Below are 18,911 nucleotides of genomic sequence, written 5' to 3' on the forward strand. Positions count from 1 at the left end.
CTAAATAAGCCTCGGTCGCCCACGACTTAGTCACAGGTTCACCACTGTTTCTTCCTTGGACCACTTTTGATAGATACTGACCACTGCAGACCAGTAACACCCCCACAAGAGCTGCAGTTTTGGAGATGCTCTGACCAAGTCGTCTAGACATAACAATTCGCCCTTGTGAAACTCATTTAATACTTACGCTTGCCCATTTTTCCTGCTTCTAACACGTGAAATTTGAGGACTAGATGTTTACTTGCTGCCTAATATTTCCCACCCGCTAACAGCTGCCATGATGAAGAGATAATCAGTGTTATTCACTTCAGCGCTCATAATGTTATGCCTGGTCGGTGTATATTCAGTATTCTTGTTTTTACATATCTGCTTTAACAATATAAAAGAAGTCTAAGGTCACGTGTGTTGTTTAATCCCAGGCGAGTCTAAAGTATACCGACCGCGCCGGCCACGCTCCAGTAGCGACGCTCTCTCCACATCCTTTAACGGCGACCTGATGGACAGCCGACAGCACTGCAACTCTTACGATAACATAGACCATGGAGACAGCGAAGGGGATGACGGCCCAATCTGTGTGCCAGCTCTGATTTCCCCACCACGCTCTACCGACGATGTGGATTTGAGCCCTCCTGACATTGGCATGGCTTCTTTGGACTTCGACCCTATGTCTTTCCAATGCAGTTTGCCCCTGGCAGAAAGCTCTGCCATTTCCCATGACACCGAAGCTGTAAATCTCAAGAGGAGTCCTGGCAGTGCCAGTGACTCAGAGCCTGTCTCACCTGTCAGACCGAAGATTACTAGCCTCCAGCAGTCTCCTGATCTCAGTCCAGCCTTTAGAAGTGCTTCTAACTCATCTGAGAAATTTATGTTCCAGTCTTCGGAGAGCTGCGAAAAGTTTGCGGTGCTGCCGCCCTTGCGTATATCTCAACCTACCGATAACCCCAGACTCAGTAAAGGAGCAGAGAGCCCTGATCATCAGCCATTTCCAACTCATCCTCCAGCTCTTCAAGATTCCCCAGCCAAGATTAGCCTGTTGTCCTTTAAATCCACTGATTTGCCTCTTAGTGAAGCTATTCAGCTGGAGCTTTTTTCCAAATCTGCTTCATGTGAGAGTAAAGAGGCATTAGGGATAGATGCAATACAACAAATCAATGCTCAGGAACCACCAGGTAAGACTAGTCAATCGTGATTTTCGATATTGTTACGATTCAATTTTTGTATTATAATGAATCTTAGTCGAATCAAAGTAATTGCTTTGATTTCAGTTTTACTTTGTAAGGTTTACAAAATATCCTCCCCTTTTTTCCTTTTCTTGATTATAAACTTACCTCCCCTCACCTTTAGTACCCATTGTTTTGTTGTTCCCTAGGAGCTCTAGCTCTGGACTCACCAAACAGCACTGCTACAGTCAGCTCTGTGTCTCTTCTTCCTGCTCCTCCCCCACCAAAGAACACCGCCCGCATGCTAGCTTTAGCATTAGCCGAATCTGCTCAGCAGGCTAGCATTCTATCTCAGACGGAATCCTCTGCACCTCCCACACCTGTTTCACCCCTCGGGCCACAAGAGTTTCTGGAAACCCTTGCCTGGCCACCTCCTCACACCCTTAAACTGCAGACTTCCCACGAAGAAACAGCAGATGTACCACAATTTCCTGCTTCTTCCTCTTCAGCTGATTCCTGCACCCTAATTGAAACACTAACCCAATCCGCCAGCATGCATCTCATCCTAGATGACAGTGAAAAGTCTCCCAATATGTCTACTAATCGAGAGGACATTGTGACTTTTGTGGCTCCCAGCAAAGATGCTTCTCCAACACAACCTGTTCAACCTTTCCCAACACGTAACAGTCCAGAGCGGCAGCAGCCTTCCGTCGGCCAGGCGCAAGCCAGCACTGAAACTTCCATATCTATCAGCACATCCACCAATAGTAGAAAGGAACTTCTAGTCACGCCACAACTCGCAACCCAACCTAAGGTGAGATTTAAATTAATCACATATTTAGCATAAAGCACAATAAGAATGTAGCAATAAATATCGCACTGTGTTTTCTTTTTAGGTTCAGAGTCCTGAAAGTGTTTTGCCAAGAGCAACTACAAAACCCCTGGAGCAGCCAGTAGCTGTTCTCCAACCTCAGCGTCAAATGCCGGTTCAGTCGCAGCCTCAAGCACAGCCTCACCCTCAGTGTCAGCCTCAAGGGCAGTCCAAGAATTCACGAGTTGCACCTACAACAGCAACATCCCCAGAGCATTCTGGAGAGAGGCCCTGGGAATCGATAACGCCTATAAATCCTCGAATGGAAAGTGTTAGCCATCATGCTACTCATGGAATCACACCTCCACCACCACCACCTCCTGTTCGTTCCATTGAGAGTAAACTCGCAGCAGCTGCTCTATGTAAAACCGAAGCTCCCTATCATGCTATGTTGGGAGAGGGACCTGCAACCCCATCGTTGGATGACGCAGTCCCACATCCATCACAACGCAAGTCTTCCGTTCATCTTTCATCTTATGTTTACCACTCTAAAGGAGAAACAGGTTTAATGGAGCCCACTGGAGAGGCCTATTACCACCAAAGACCTCTCCCTGCTGGGCCATCTTCCATGGGTTGCCATTACCGGCCTGAAAGCGTGCCCCCTCATTTATCATATCTAACCAAGTCAGAGCACCAGATTCCTTACAGAGCCCATGGTGATGGTCGCTACAATACAATTGGGCCGAGGTCCTTCCACCAGTCGATGAAATCTCGTGAAGCAATGAGGGGCGAGTATGTTGCCTCAGGATCGCTGCATCGTAGCCACGGTTACAGCTCAGTGGACGGACATGCCGCGTATCCGACGATCCGCAGGGTGCACTCTCTACATGTCCCACCCACTGCTATCCGAGCAGCGCCTGTAACTAGAACCGAGGTTCCTCCAGATGATGATCTTTATTACTACCAGCGCCCGGTCTACCACTGCAAGTCTTACCAACAGCCCTCACAAGCTGACTACCATGTCACTCAACTGCAGCCGTACTTTGAGAATGGAAGAGTCCAGTACAGGTACAGCCCTTACTCTGGCACTCATTCTCTCGATGTTCCCTGCTACGACGCGGACCCTTATGGCACCGTTCGTTTACGGCATTACCATTCGTTCAGTAGCCGTGACACCGGTCCGCATCTCGGCAGGTCAGGGGCCAAATCAGGTGGCTATCACTATTTGTCACGGCATGCCATTCCTGTGAAAGAGCAGACGTTTGTACCCAGGGAAATCCCCCCCTGCCATGGCCCGAATGCTGCCGTTTACTATGCTTGGGATCCCGAGGAGGCAGAAAGGCTACGGATGCATTCTATTCGCAGGGAAAGTCGCGCCAGACAAAAGGTAAAAGGCCCCATCATGTCACAATATGACAACGTGGGGCCCTACATGCCTGGCGATATCGGGGGAGTAGAAGTGCTCCACTTGCGCAGTAAGTCAGATCCTGGTAAAGCAGTCCTGGTCACTGCTGAAGGAAAAGATGGGAGATGCAGTGTAACCCCTGGAGCTCAGCATGTCTCCAGACATCTCATGTCTCCTGACCCAACTGTTCTCATGTACATGGAAACTGAGAAACACTGCCAGGGAAATGGAATGGGAGACCGAGTTGCCGCGCCGAAACAAACCAGCTCCAGGTCCTACCAGTCCACGCATTCACATTTGTCCAAACCTCCAACACGGAGCATGCCACCTGAATCAGAAGGTAGTCATTTTGAATCCAAGTGTGAGCCAGGAGACAATCAAATAAGCAGTAAACAGTGGCAGGAGCACCCCGAGAGCAAAAGCTATCAAGCCCGGTACGATCGCACGGATTCCGAGCGGCATGTCGGCAGAGTCAATACTGCCAGCGGCAGCGAAGGTGACCAGAAGACGGCCCCCGTGAAACCCGTTCCCCCTCCCAAACCAGAGAGATCTCATAGTGTTAGAGAACGGCAGCACTACACCCAGCCTAACCCTCCTCATGTGCAGAACTCTTTTTCACAACAACTGCAAGGACAAAGACAAAGTTCTGTTACTCAACAATCCCACTATGATAATCTGGACGATTATCATCCAGTACCTCATTCACAAACCCCATTGCCAAACCGTGGAGGGTCGAGCTTGTATGGTACCCCAGGGTACTCGACTTCACACGCTAATCGCGCATACTCCACCGCCTTGGGACAGGGAGCTTTTATCCGAGCTGAGCTTGCCATGCAGAGGCCTGAAGCAGAGATTAACGCAGAGTAAAAAAAACAGACTAATAGGTTGGGATTTAAAATGTCGACTACAGTTTGGAAAAGTTCATCAGCCTCTGCAGGACAGTGGACTGTTAAGACTATCCATTTAATTTCCTCACATTTTGTAATGTGTAAAGACTTTTTTTTTTTTTTTTTTTTTTATTGAACTGAATGTACCACGATTTCTTTAATAGAGTTTGAAAAAAGAGGCCACATTGTGACATTGAGAAATGTGGAGGTCATACTGTAGATATTGTATGTGATTGACAAATGGTACGATTACCCGAACCAGAAAAAGTTATGTATATCGGATAAAACAAAAACAAACAAAAAAAGCTACTACTGGTTTTAAGGGAATTTTTTTTATGTTCTGTTTTGTTATAATAGAATCATTGGGGGTGGGTCTGATTTGGGGATAAAGCTTTGCATTTTAGAAATGCATGTAATCTATCTCTTACAGAACAGTTCTGTGTACCTTGATATTCATTGTGTACTTTAAATGTTACAGTAACGGTGGAGGAGAACGTCGGTGTTAACATCTCACTCTCCCACGACTCTGTGTACACAACTAGCCAGTGTGTCCAACCTGTGCTTCTCTGCCTTTTGGGTTGGAGACCGAAAAATGTGCAATCTCATCGTTTGTTCTCCAACTGTGCCATATAATATTACTGTTATACGACTATATATATATATATATATATATATATATATATATATATATATATATATATATGTATATGTATATGTATTTTTGCTATAAATTAAATTTCAACAGATTTTATCTGAACGAAGTTTCGTAGTTGAGGAGGCGTTCCTGCAGCTCACTTGGTTTAACTGATAATTTGAATGCCAGCAGGTCGAAGCAGGTGAGCTTTGTGTTTCTCCTACTTCAGGAACGAAACGCAAGGCAAACACGTTCCTGACTGTATGTGCGTGAAGAAGCTTCAGTCATCCAGGTCATTGAATGTGTAGTAGTAAGTGCATGGAAAGGAGATGTAGCATGATCTTTAGCGACATTTCACCACTCATCTAAAGCGCTTCATCAAGCGTTCTACTGAGTAGCTGAAATTTTCCCCGTTTTGGAATCACACACCACTGGCCGGTCTAGAGGTGTAAATTGGTGTGAGCCAGCAGTTGATCACTCAACTCTCAGGTGATGATTGCGGAGGTGCCAACATAAATTTTTTTTCTATAGAATTTATTTTTGACCTCTTGGCACAAAGCGGAGAAGAGATCTAAAAAAACAAAAACAAATCCCTTTTTAGCAGCAGTCGTTCTAAACAGCCAGATAATTAAAGGAGAAAGTATAAGATACAACCCGTGTGAACCGATAGAAGCCGAGTCGTGCGATCGGGGAACAATTTGGTCCTTAGAAATCATTCGAGGAGCTGCATATTGTTCTAGAGTTCATTTCTCTTGCAGATCCACCTTTTGTGTGAGTTCAGATTTTCTTGTGTTGGCATCTTTGTAAAAGTAATGTCTTCAGAATGACATCAGCAGTTTTGCAGCTGGTTAGTTTCCTACCTTTAGACACGCAGGATAGTGGTTACAGAGGCTTTAACACATTCGAACGCATTTTTTTCAATCAGCACCTTGATACAATTTGTTCTGCAAATTTTCACCTTTCAAGGCAAAACGTTTTCCCTGAACAGACCCTTAAGATGGTCTGTTCATGTATTTTTTTACTGTTCATGCATCGCTTGTGCTTTACATGTATTTCGGAGCACATGGTCTGTGAGAGACGTAAAGCAAATTGAACCTGGGCTTGTTTCAGTCATACCAGATGCATGTTTCTATTTTGTTAAAATGTTGTATAAGTGCAAATTCTCACCCCCCACCCCACCCCGTAGCATTCATTGTGTTTTACTCTGTAATTCACGTTAACAGGGTTGGGATGAACGCTTCATCTTTTATACAGTATGTTTATGATTCTAAGTGGTATTGCCCTGCCTCTCGTATCACATTTTTGTCAGGTCCCGCCAATGGTCTTAATTTTTTTTTTTTTTTTTTCTTCATCTTTATGGACACTTTTATGATTGAAATTAACCTGCTTTTTTGTTGTTGTCTCTTTTTTGTTGGTTTTTTTTTAGACTGTGAAAAAGATGGTTGGGTGACTAGAAAAAAATGTTAAATAAAAGCTTATGTATAGCATTCTTTATGGGATTACATTTCAATTTATGATTAGCCTTTCCCTGGAGCCCACATGTGTCTCTGTGCCATGTCGATGTTGCTGGTTAAGTGATCATCTCTGTTGCGTTTGGCCACATGCACCCATGTGTTAGTGTATACACTTTATCCGCATTATCCACAAATCTCGCTACGACCTGTTTTGCGAAATGACTGTGGATTTCCGAATTGCTTCAGAATATCAAATTTAACATTTTAAACTAAAAATAGCCTCGATTACAGCTGTATGTAGTTACTGTAACAACCACAAATAAATCACACAACCCTCAGTCCTTCTCGGGTTCCACCGAATTTATTCTCTCCTGCGCACTTTTAGCACATTGACACAGCAGCAGTAGGTTTACTTTTACACTCCCCAGTACATTTAACTTGTGCTTTACACACGCTTTTATTGAATTGCACTGACCAGGGAATGTTTTAAACACTAAATCATCGAGCGTAAGGGGTTTATTTCCACAGGAAGGAAGGCAGTCATGCATTCAAGAGACCTGCACTGGACGGATTTTCCATGCTTTTGTGCAGTAGATAAATAACAGTGTATTTTGTTTTTAGTGTGTGTGTATATTATATATATATATATATAGTATGTTGCATTTGCATTTGGTATCTGGGCCTTCAGTGGGGACTTACCCGACTTAATCCACCTCTTAATACCACCACCACCTTGCAATTATTAAAACCATCAATACTATACAAAAACACAATATCACAAGGTGTGGCATTACAGAGAGCATTTTGCATATGGGGAGTGAAAACCATTTTACTAAAGCAAGAAACCCAGTTAAGCCTCCAAACCTCTACACTACCAACGCAACTGTGCCACCTACATCATCTGGAGCAGTTCAGAACCAATATTTGTCTAATAACATGACAAACATCAAATTTTTATAATAAAATACAACCTACTCACCAGAGATCTACACCGCTCCTCAGAGGCTGTAAGCCAGTGGTACTGCTCGTATTCACTGGTCTGGAATCGGTGAACAAACCCTTTCCTGGATAATTCAAACTAGCTAGCTTCGGGGTTGGCCGACCTCTCCTCACGATGTCTAGCTTTTCTTCAAAATTTATTTTTAAGTATTCCTGAAACCAAACCAATTTCTCTTCTTCTGTAGGCGTTACCAACCTGACCAACCAAACAGGATATATATATATATGTGTGTGTGTGTGTGTGTGTGTGTGTGTGTGTGTGTGTGTGTGTGTGTGTGTGTGTGTGTGTGTGTGTGTGTATGTATTTTTAAGACTATTTTTAAGGAGTCCCGCTAATGATTTTATTTCAAATGCTGCTTTTCCCCAGTTTATAGAAAAATAATGAACAATTGAGTAGTGTGCTGCAGCTGTTATGTGATATTGATGCGAGTTAATGTTACCACATGCAAAAACTTGATTGAGATTGATTTTTTTATGTTATTATTACACCCTTGATTACAAATCTTTTGCGTTAGTAAAAGAACGTTACATCACATATTCTAGTTCCGTTAGTCGCGTTTAAGGTTCTGTTGAATGTCCACATTAAGGTCATTCCTGTTACACTATATGACATGACCACAAGATTCGTCAGTGTTTTTTTTTTTTTTTTTTTTTTTTTAACACATCCACATTTAGTTTACATTTGCCGTTATAGTATCTTCCACTCTTCTGGGAAGATGTTCCACAAAACTTGCTTGTGGAGATTTGTGCTCATTCAGCCAAAGGGGTGTTGGTAAAGTCAGGTACTGATGTGGGTGAGGAAGCCTGGGGTGCAGTCAGCGTTCCAATTTATCCCAAAGGTAATTCTCAGAGGGGTTGAGGTCAGGCCACTCAAGATCTTCCACTCCAACCCATGTAAACTAGATCTTCACATCATTTGTTCTGTGTTCATCAGTATTGTCATGTTGCAACGGGTTTCAATTTAAGGGACAATATAATGCTACTGCATCCAATGTATAAATGTGTGCCTCTAACTTTGTATTAACAGATTGATGAAGGCACCACATATGGCTGGTAATGTCAGGTGTCCTAATACTTTTGTCCACATTTTTAGCAATTAATAACAGTATCTAGTGGACAGAATGTATAAGAAAAATTGCCACTAGTTCTTTTGCTGAACTCTCTTAAATAAATGTAAACAAAAATAAAACCCCACAATGGTATTGAAATCCAATATGCAAATATCTACTGCAGGTTATATATATTTTGGAGAATCTTTTTTATATCCAAAGAAATTAAATTTTTTTGATCAATCAGCTCATGAAACACTTCAGGCATTTGTGTACTCACCTTAAACAAGCTTCTTTTAAATATATGGGAAATTCGTCTTCTAGAAATATCGGCTAATTTTAGAAACATTTCCATTGAAATCTCATGATCACGTTAATAATAGAATTCAAAAAGCTAAATGTATCGTTTTGACATTTTTAGTTCATAATTGAATGTAAAAACGTTTTAAATTACTCAGCTATAGTCAAGTTTATTTCTATAGCACTTTTCAAAACAGACGTTTTCTCAAAGCAGCTTTACAGAATTTAACAGTGAACGATGTGTGTTTATCCCTGATGAGAAGCCGTGGCGACTGTGGCAAGAAAAAACTCCCTTAGATGTTATGAGGACGAAACCTTGAGAGGAACCAGACTCAAAAGGGGAACCCAACCTCATTTGGGTGACATCAAGATTATAAATCATTAAACAATACAGAAGACTGGAGAGTGAGAACTAAAGAGACGGTCTAACATTTACAAATAAAGTTTTATTTGAAAAACAATGAACATCCAGACACACAATATAACATTTGATATGAAATCTGTTATGTTCCGGTACTTGGAGTATTTTCATGTAAACTTTGCAGAGCCAAGTCAGACCACTTCATTTCTTGCTCTTTGACAGATTCTGTGGATCCTCCATTATCCTGCTCTGCTTCTGGGAGTTCACTCTAAAGAAAGATCACACCATAAAAAAATGATAATCCAATATTATTAAACCTCTTCTTGAGTAGAAGACAGGAGGTGGAGCTGGAGGTAGCAGAGCTGAAGATGTTGCGGTTTTCGTTGGGAGTGACGGGGATGGACAGGATTAGAAATGAGTTTATTAGAGGGACAGAGCATGTAGGACGTTTTGGAGACAAGGTGAGGGAGGCGAGATTGAGATGGTTTGGACATGTGCAGAGGAGGAACATGAGTTATATTATTATTATTATTTTTTTTTTATCAATGTTTAGGTAGAGAGTTCACTGATGGGGGGCTTAAATGCAAAATATTCATGCAGAACTTCATGCAAAGTGCAATCCTAATCCAATGTAGCAGACTGTTGGTATCAATTCCAATCCAAATCCATCCTCAAAAATGAGATGATTTCAGTGTTGTATGAAGATCATTCATATAATAAAATACATCTACAAAGATCAGAGGCATTTAGTCACAGTGGAAGGATCAGTATCAGTTCTTAAAATAACACATCTTCCTGAAATCATGAGTTTTATCAGAGAGCTCTGCAGTTACCAGAGGAATCGTTACATCTTCGTAGGGAAGCCGGTCCTCCCTCCAGGCATCATCGGTTAGATCCAGCACTCTCCCGTCCCTCTGAACCTCACTGTCCATCAGCAAAGCTGCATGCAAACCGGAACAAACTTATTACTCACACATGATACCGGAAGCAGCTTTCAATAAACAAAACAGCACATGATATGCAAGTGCACACGTCCATGTATAACATATATAACATCCAGACACCTTTTAAAACCGATACAGCAAAAACCACTCAAACCCAAGCAAAACACACCACGCAAACGCTATTCGCCCACCCGTATTCAGAAAAAAAAATCAGCCTGATGCGGTAGGATTGGCCAATCACGCGTAGCCCCGCGGTGACTGACAACTGATTTAGCGAATCACAGGAGTTGTACAAAAACGGGTGAAAAGAAGGGAGTTTGTAAATAGCCGTTTGTTGTCAAGTCGCTTTTTGATGACGTATATCCCGGACTCCTTTTTTATTGTCTGTGAATGTTTTTTATTTATATTCATATTCATTTTCATATTCATATTAATATTATTATTATTATTGTTGTTGCTTTCGTTCTTGTTGTCACAGTGCGCATGAAGCTAAATAAAAGTAAAATGAAAGAGCAATATATCTATGATTTTTTTTAAAAAAAGCAGTTTTATCCAAATGATTATTATTCTATATTACATTTCACTTTGATTTTTATTTCGGGTCAAGGCTGGATTTCAGAATTCCACTCATCCTTGGATTGTATCCTCACATGTAACGCCATGAGCAGATTTTTGCTCTGACAAATCACAACCGAGAACCGTGTCTACGTCACGCGGAAGTGTAGCGCTATTGGCTGCTTCGGAGCTCCGCAGTAAAGAGAGTGTCAGTGACTGGTGTGTGCAGGTAAACGCTGAGCGGAGCAGGTAAGTCAGCACTGATTTCCCTCTCTGTGTGCTTCAATAAGCGTCAGTTCAGATTTATTTCACATTTGCAAACTGTTATTGCGTGTATTTTGAACATCTTTATTATAAAATGTCATTTAATTCCCTGCAAGACAAAATACAGGTGTACTGTATATCATTGGGTTCCTGTTTCTGTAGTAAGAACTTAAACTCACCTGCTCCACATTCACACCTGCTGCTACAGTTTGAAGTTTTTTGTAAGTAAGATTCTGGAAGGATTTTTGAAGGAGTCTCCAGTTCCAGTACTTTCTAAAAGTCAGAGATAAAGCTGTAACTGTAGGTTTTATGACGGAAAACCTATGACGGAAGTTCAAGACAGAAGAAATGAGGGTTGTCAGAAATCATGGTTTTAATACTGTATGTCTCAGAAATGTAATCATTTATTAAAATATGTACCTTAATTTTTTTTTTTTTTAAGAAAGAAAAAGGTTTCGGTTGTATACAAGAAAGAACGTGTAGATAATAAACTTCATAGTCTCAACAATATCATTTCAGCATTTCATTTCCATTTAAATGTGTCTCTTTGAATCTATTGGGTAATAGTATTAAATTATTACATTGTTATTACTAGGTTTGCAAAATTTCGGGAATTTTCAAGACGGGATACTTTCCATGGGAATTAATGGGAATAAACTGGGAATTTACATAAATGCTGGTTTGCCTTTAACAGGGATCTTAAATGTCGATAATGTGTGCATCCATCAATCACAAGCACACAACACCCTTAAAGACATACCTCCTACATACACTGTGCATTCATAACGTAACAAAAAATAACGCCAAATGTCCATCTTGGTGAGTATTCACGTAAATGACAAACACAAATTTATTTGTCAAACTTCCTTGTGAGCTGTTGTGCAACAAAATGATACTAACAATTAATTCAGGTCAAAAAACATTTTTAAAATCTGAATTCGTTTGCATGCATGTCAGCTTATGACCAAACACAATCTTTATATTTTCCCCAAATTTCTAATGAATTCCCCTAAAACCGGGTAAGATTACAATTTGGAATATTCCCCAATTTCCCCAGATGACGTCTCCATGTAATGTGAGAAGCAGAATTTCAACTCTTTTGCAACACATTCGTTCTGCTTCTTATAAAGTTTTTTTTCTTTGCCGCAGGATCACGCATGGATCTGGTACTGAATTTCGCCGACTCTCATTTCTTCACTCCGTATGTGTACCCGTCATCCTGGCCTGAAGATGAGGCCGTGCGGCAGATCATTGGGCTGCTGGTGGTCACCAACCTCGGCGCTGCAATTTTGTATCTTGGTCTGGGAGCTTTAAGCTATTACTTCATCTTTGACCACAATTTAATGAAGCACCCTCAGTTTTTAGAGGTCAGTGCATTCTTCTTTGGTTCATAAACCAAATAATATATAACAAGTTTGCAGAGCTGATTATGCGTTGATTATCAATAGACATTGTCCCAAAAAACGTGTTGAATGGCTGATGATTACTCCAGAAGTTCTATCCAAGGTAGGATTTCCCCCAAAGTGCTCTGAACCTTTACGCAGCAGCATAAAGTGCAGAAATTCCAGCCGGGAAAAGGGTCAGGATGAATCCGGCGGAGCGTAGATGTGTGTCAGAATCTGTCGCCATGATCAGATCGGTTTTCCGACTGCTGCTCGTGTTTCGTTCTGATTCAGTTCCAGTGTCGTTTTGAAGCAGGATGTTTAATAGCCCACGATTTAAACTCGCACATGTAACCTCACAGCAGTCCTTTCTGTTGAAGGCTTTTCCACACCGCCTGAGACGAGTCACCAGTAAGCTTTGAATCTCACAGCATGTCTACTTCACACTGAAATGCTGTACCCAGTATAATCTCTTGCCATCAGACCAGGCAGCAGAGATAGAACAGGTGTAAGCCTTGCTCTTGTTTCTTGTCTCTTCAACAGCCAGCATATATCACAAATGAGCAATACCCTGTTGCTGATTGTTTTCTCTACATTGAAAAATCTTAAGACTAGGCTCAAGATATCAGGACTGCCTCTTGTACCATCTCCATTAGTGCAAATGGAGTTGCGAAGCCCCCAACCCCCCCCCCCCCCCCCCCCCCCCCGCCCCGGCTGAGTAGATGTTAGTCAGTTCAGGTGTTTTAAAATCCAGAACTGACGCTATGATGTTAAATAAAATGCTGCTGGGCTTCTGAGTGATTAGGTGGTAATTATAAACCTGCAAAGTGACCTCTGTGAATGGCCTGGTTTCTATAAACAAGGTGAAATTGTTGCTGGGTTCCCCCCCCCCCCCCCATTATTTTCTCCTTGTCTCCACCAGAACCAGGTGAGACGTGAAATAAAGTATGCTCTGACCTCTTTGCCGTGGATCAGCATTCCCACTGTTGCACTGTTCTTTGCCGAAGTTCGGGGCTACAGCAGGCTTTACGACAATGTCACTGAATCTCCGCTGGGTAAGTCTCTTTAGCTCTTAAGCTACACTTTATTGTCAAAAGTTTGCGGACACCTGATCACGAGGTACGGCGTGTACATTTTAAGCATCGCATTTAGTCCCAATGCGCTTTCATAATTCCCTCCTCCAGATCCTCCTCCATCAGCCACAAGGGTGTCAGTAAAGTCAGGTACTAATTTATCCCAACGGGGTTCAATAGGGTTAGGATCAGAGCTTTATAGCAGGCCACTCAAGATCTTCCTCTCCACACTGTGGCATATCTCAAAGGATCTCGCTTTGTGCACAGGGGCATTGCCATGAACAGGTTTAGGTTTCCAAGTTCAAGTGAATGCAAAATTTTATTATACTGCATCCAAACACACAGTATACATTGTGTGCCTCCAAATTTGTGGTACCAGTTTGGAGAAGAACCTCATATTGCAGGAAAGGCCAGTTTTTTTATAGTCCCATTTTTTTGACTATACAGTATAGTGTATATTTACACATACAGCGCAAAACCAACTGGAGAGTAACCAGTAAAAGTTGAGAAAGTTACAATGGCAACCAGTAGTAGGAACATTGGTGATTTCATTGTATGGTGACTTGCCGCTGTATAATTCCATGTGTGAACGTCAAATTTCTCTGTGTTTGTCTCTGCTTGTCTCACGTTTCTCTCAACGGATATGATTGTGTCCCTGTGGGGACATTTGAATTGTCCGCATGAGGAAACCTTTTTAAACTACAGTTTTGTTAAATGTCAAAAAATGTTTTTTCAGCTAGAATGAAGAAGGTCCTCATAAGGATTTGTTTGTGTGCATTTCTGTGTGTGTTTGTGCATTTTATGTTCCTACTGGAATAATCCAGACTGTGTACTTTGTGCTTTACCTCAGTGTCAAAACTGATAGCCAGTGTGTGAGAGCTCAAGTACGTCTGTATCTCGGTGTTCTGAACTTTCCAACCAAATCGTTCGAGACGTAACCAGTTCCGACATTTCTCTTTATATTCAGCTTCAGTTTTAATTGAAGAAATTAGTTAAGTCCAAACATCTAAAAATATAGCATACATGATATATTCAAAAACTTTGGCTTGTCTATAGTATGTTTAAGTTGTAAATAAAAAATGACACATGAACAGAGAGCTGCAGCTATCGATAATTTTAGTTATCAATTATTATAATGATTATTCCAACGATTAATTAAATAATCTGGTAAGAATATATTTTCTATATTAAATAGCAATACTTAATATACTAAAGAAAACAAGGGGTCTCACAAAATTAACAAAAAAAATTTCCTTTATAAAAAGATTTACATTTTTATTGCTGAAATTACATACAAGAATATCTGTCAAATTAAATTGCCATATTACATAAAAATACATATATATATATATATATATATATATATATATATATATATATATATATATATATATATATATATATATATATATATATATATATATAAATAGAAAAATATGAAAAATATAAAAAATTACTGTTTGTCGTGGCCTGAATCGTCTCCTCGCCCTTCGATTTTTTCTTCCCGTTCATTTTTCATTCTTCAGCATCTTCTGTGTTTACCTGTCCAGAGCGCTCCAGAGTTTATTATAATGTATTCGAATTACTCAAGTGACTCAAGGAATTGTTTTAAGCTTACATAGAGATTAATGTTTGAAACTGCATTGTCATCTCCTTACAGTGGGCGGGGCTAATCTTATAGTCAAGTCAAGTCAAGTCAAGTTTATTTGTATAGCGCTTTTCACAACAGACATTGTCTCAAAGCAGCTTTACACAAATCAACAGTTAAGGTGAATGGTGTGAATTTGTCCCTGATAAGCAAGCCGTGGCGACTGTGGCAAGGAAAAACTCCCTTAGATGTTATGAGGAAGAAACCTTAAGAGGAAACAGACTCAAAAGGGGAACCCAACCTCATTTGGGTGACATCAAGAGTTTGATCATAAATCTTTCAACAATACAGAACACTGGAGAGTGAGAACTAACATGATTACTGGTGTATAAGATTATAAGTGATGTTCTTTCTGCAGTCTTATACAGTCTATATGGTTAGTAGCTCCTAGTTTTATAAGCTCAGCATTTGTGATTATCACAGATCCAGCATCAGCTTCTCCATGCCAGAGCCTTTAAACACTCCAGGAGGTCCAATGTCAAACTCCACACATGTAGCGGGATCCTTATAGTATACAGAACTCATGTATGGAAGTCTTAGACAGAGGGATGATAGATACATTATATGGACTAAATATTGGAACACCTGCCTTTTCCATTCATATGTGGATTTTCCCAAACTGTTACCACAAAGTTTGTATGCACACAATTGTATAGGTGGTCTTTGCACTTGATAGCATTACATTTTCACTTTACTTGAACTAGGAGAACCAAGACCTTTTACAGCAGGACAATATCCATGTGCACAAAGTCAGCTTCATGAAGATTCAATTCATGATTTGTATAGCACTTTTAACAATGAACACTATCTTAAAGAATCTGTAAAGCGATAAAGCGGTTATAAAGTTGGATTAAGTGTGTCTAAATTCACAGCCTATAAATTTGTTCCTTATAACTGTAAGTTTGTCCGTAATAAGTGAGTCAGTGGTGACTGTGTTAAGGGAAACAATCTCTAAGGTGGTATAAGAGAAACCTTGAGAGGAACCAGACTCCTCATCTGGATGGTATCTGGGTCCATTCATTACAGTTCATCATTGTCGAGGTGTTGAGTGATGGACGCTCAAATTCAATAGTGTTTATGTAACCTGTGTTCCTTTGGTCCTGTGGAGCCGTTGTAACAGACTGTTGATATTAATTACAGTCCAAATCCATCTTCAAAGTTGTTGAGTAAGTTCATGGATCTTTAGGCTGTAGATGTGGAACCATCCCCAGCTGCACAGAGTGATCTCCAATGGAAGAGAACTCCATCCAGCGGTGGGGCATCGGGAACACTGGTCGCCAGTACCTCAGGAGCATGTTTAACTCAACAGAGAGTAGAAAAGAGATACGAGAGAGATGTAACAGGGAGCGAGAAGAAGGATTGTTAAGCATTCTCATTTATTAATAAAAGTTTAAAACCACTGTACAGTGTGACCAGGGAGTAAGTAGGGACTCCGGCAAAAATAGTTAAGGCAGTATAACTAAAAGGGAGAGCCAGAAAGGGTAACATAGACATGAGGGATGTCTGGGATAAGAGACAGCCTGAGTGAACGTGTAAGAGTGGGGGGACGACAGCTACAGACAGACAGATAGATAGATCTGTAGAGCTCTGACCTCAACCCTACTGAACACCTCTGGGATGAATGTGAATGCTGACTGCACCCCAGGCCTCCTCACCTCACCTGCAACAGTACCAGACTTTACTAAGACCCTTGTGTCTGCATGAGCAAATCTCCACAAACGCACTCCAAAATCTAGTGGAACATCTTCCCAAAAGAGTGGAGGTTATTATAACAGCACATAGGGACTAAATGTGTGAATTGGATGTTCAAAACCACAAATCTTCTGGTCAGGTGTCCACAAACTTTTGTCTAGATATTGTAGTTAATGAAAAAAAACAAAACTTTTGTGGCAACAATTTGTTATAGCTGTTGTAGAGAGAAGAGGTTTCTAAATACATTGATAAAAAAAGTATGAAATATACTTCTTTCATAAATGCAAAATATTGACAAATAATGTTTTTTTTATGAATATACACCTTTTTAATGCATAACACTTACTATGTTGTAAAACACATCACACCGTTTATTAGATTTCTCCAAATTTCTTGCTCATTTTCTCTTTCTTGTCGTTCAGGTTGGTCAGGACTGATCTTCAGCATGTTCTCCTTTCTTTTTTTCACCGATATGTGCATCTACTGGATTCACCGATTCCTCCACCATAAACTCATCTATAAGGTAATTGTCAGAAGTACACATTTAGTACACGTCACGTATTGATTTTGCCCGTATCATGCGTGTCTATAACAATTTCGTTCTATCTACACCGGGTTCCAGAATTTCCATAAACCGCACCACGTGTGGAAGATCCCGAGTCCGTTCGCCAGCCACGCTTTCCACCCCGTAGACGGCTTTCTCCAGGGCCTGCCCTATCACATCTACCCTTTCCTTTTCCCCCTGCACAAGGGACTCTACCTGGGCCTCTATGTGTTTGTGAACGTGTGGACCATCTCCATTCACGATGGCGATTACAGGGTGCCACGGCTGCTGCAGAAGTTCATCAATGGAGCCGCGCATCACACCGATCACCATCTGTTCTTCGACTATAACTACGGACAGTATTTCACGCTGTGGGATCGCCTCGGAGGCTCGTACAGGCATCCGTCTGCACTGATGGGGAAAGGGCCGCTGGAGTGCGTTAGGAACCTAAAGAGCTCGTTAATGGGCCGTGCTAATGGTAAAGCTGAGTAGATCACCATCACTGTAACAATGCTCTTTCACAAACATTAATATCCTTAAGTAAGTATTTATTGTTTAATGCATGGTGTCAGATTTTCTTTTTTTTGCATCCGCCGGAGCAGGGGGTTCTCAAACGTTTTGCAGCCCATTAACTGTAGTAAAAATCTATGTACTGAGAAGGACACTTTCTCAAAACGCATTCATATTAAAAGTGCCATTAGGTTTATTATTATTATAGACCGACATGTTTTTCAGTTACAGATTTTTTTCAGATCTAATATATTTCAAGCAACTAGGAAATGAGTCTATTTACTATTAAAACCTGATAGTAAAACTAATAACAATTAATAGACCCCTGGAAATACTTTGTAGACCCTTTTAAGAACTGAAGAACCCCCGAGCTTCAAAAGCAATATATATTTTTCAATACAGGAGCCTTTTTTTTTTTTATTCCAACAATAAAGTGCCAAACATCTGTGAATTGCATTAAAAAAAAAACAAAGTAATACAGTTTGTACAAAAGTATTTGGACATCAGTGGATCACACCCCACCCCCATAAAAAAGAACAGATGTGGGATGAACCGGAAATGCAGACTGTACCTCAGAACTCATCACCAAACATCAGGACCTGATCTTATGCACTTGTGGATGAATGGAACAAATGTTCACAGAAGCTACAGTAGTGGAAGGTCTTCGCAGAAGAGCAGAGGATATCATAAAGAGCGAAGGGGAAACTAAATCTGGATAAAAAAAAAAAAAAAAAACGGCGTTATGTTCAGGTTGACACAAACGTGGGCATATAGTGTAAGTTTCAGTTCATAACAAGAAAGAAATAATGCGTAAAATTTTATATTGAGATTATTATTAAATTCATTATTGAATCAAATACTTTTGGTTAAAGTTAAACAATAAAATGTATAATGCAAATAAAAAGCTCATGAAATAAAGTGTGGCAGTGACTTTACTGATTGTAACTTTTATACACATAGTAGCGTTTCCATATTTCCTGATTCCTCTGAGGCAAATTGCAAACGAAGAATTGACAGCGTCTTTCCAGAAAGTCCCCCCATCTCTAGTGAAATATGTCGGTACCCTTGTAAATAGAAGCTGAAATCTGAGATCACGTCCTTACAGTGGATAATGGAGACAGAAGAGAACGTCTCTCCTTTCTTCCTTGTGGACATTTACACCACAGCATGTGTGGCTGACAACAAATACACACCCCTCACACCTATTCTTCACACTCCTGCCATCTCATAAGAGGACGC

At 40.8% G+C, this 18,911-nt stretch overlaps 3 protein-coding genes across 13 annotated transcripts in view; 2 read left to right on the top strand and 1 right to left on the bottom strand.

Moving 5' to 3' along the window:
* arhgap32b (Rho GTPase activating protein 32b) overlaps window positions 1-4,369 on the top strand; it is a 136,005-nt gene extending 131,636 nt beyond the window's left edge. For all 11 annotated transcript variants that reach the window (XM_083564813.1, XM_083564809.1, XM_083564812.1 and 8 more), the window contains 3 exons: window positions 420-1,169; window positions 1,370-1,974; window positions 2,057-4,369. In XM_083564813.1, coding sequence (XP_083420939.1) covers window positions 420-1,169; window positions 1,370-1,974; window positions 2,057-4,243 — 3,542 coding nt within the window. In that variant the 3' untranslated portion in view covers window positions 4,244-4,369. The remainder of the gene's footprint in view (window positions 1-419; window positions 1,170-1,369; window positions 1,975-2,056) is intronic.
* A 4,756-nt stretch (window positions 4,370-9,125) lies between these two features.
* Window positions 9,126-10,260, bottom strand: anapc13 (anaphase promoting complex subunit 13). The gene is made up of 3 exons (XM_083564959.1): window positions 10,125-10,260; window positions 9,894-10,000; window positions 9,126-9,328 (listed from the first exon to the last, which is right to left on the bottom strand). Exons 2-3 carry the CDS (start codon window positions 9,990-9,992, stop codon window positions 9,203-9,205), a joined length of 225 nt encoding a protein of 74 aa, XP_083421085.1. The 5' UTR covers window positions 9,993-10,000; window positions 10,125-10,260; the 3' UTR covers window positions 9,126-9,202.
* A 406-nt stretch (window positions 10,261-10,666) lies between these two features.
* On the top strand, window positions 10,667-18,590 carry sc5d (sterol-C5-desaturase). The gene is made up of 5 exons (XM_083564938.1): window positions 10,667-10,808; window positions 11,973-12,190; window positions 13,128-13,260; window positions 17,041-17,141; window positions 17,241-18,590. The coding sequence occupies exons 2-5, from the start codon at window positions 11,981-11,983 to the stop codon at window positions 17,652-17,654; spliced, it is 858 nt and encodes a 285-aa protein (XP_083421064.1). The 5' UTR covers window positions 10,667-10,808; window positions 11,973-11,980; the 3' UTR covers window positions 17,655-18,590.
* Window positions 18,591-18,911: the final 321 nt, after the last annotated feature.

This window comes from Silurus aristotelis (genome assembly GCF_946808225.1).
Source record: "Silurus aristotelis genome assembly, chromosome: 16".
NCBI lineage: Eukaryota > Metazoa > Chordata > Actinopteri > Siluriformes > Siluridae > Silurus > Silurus aristotelis.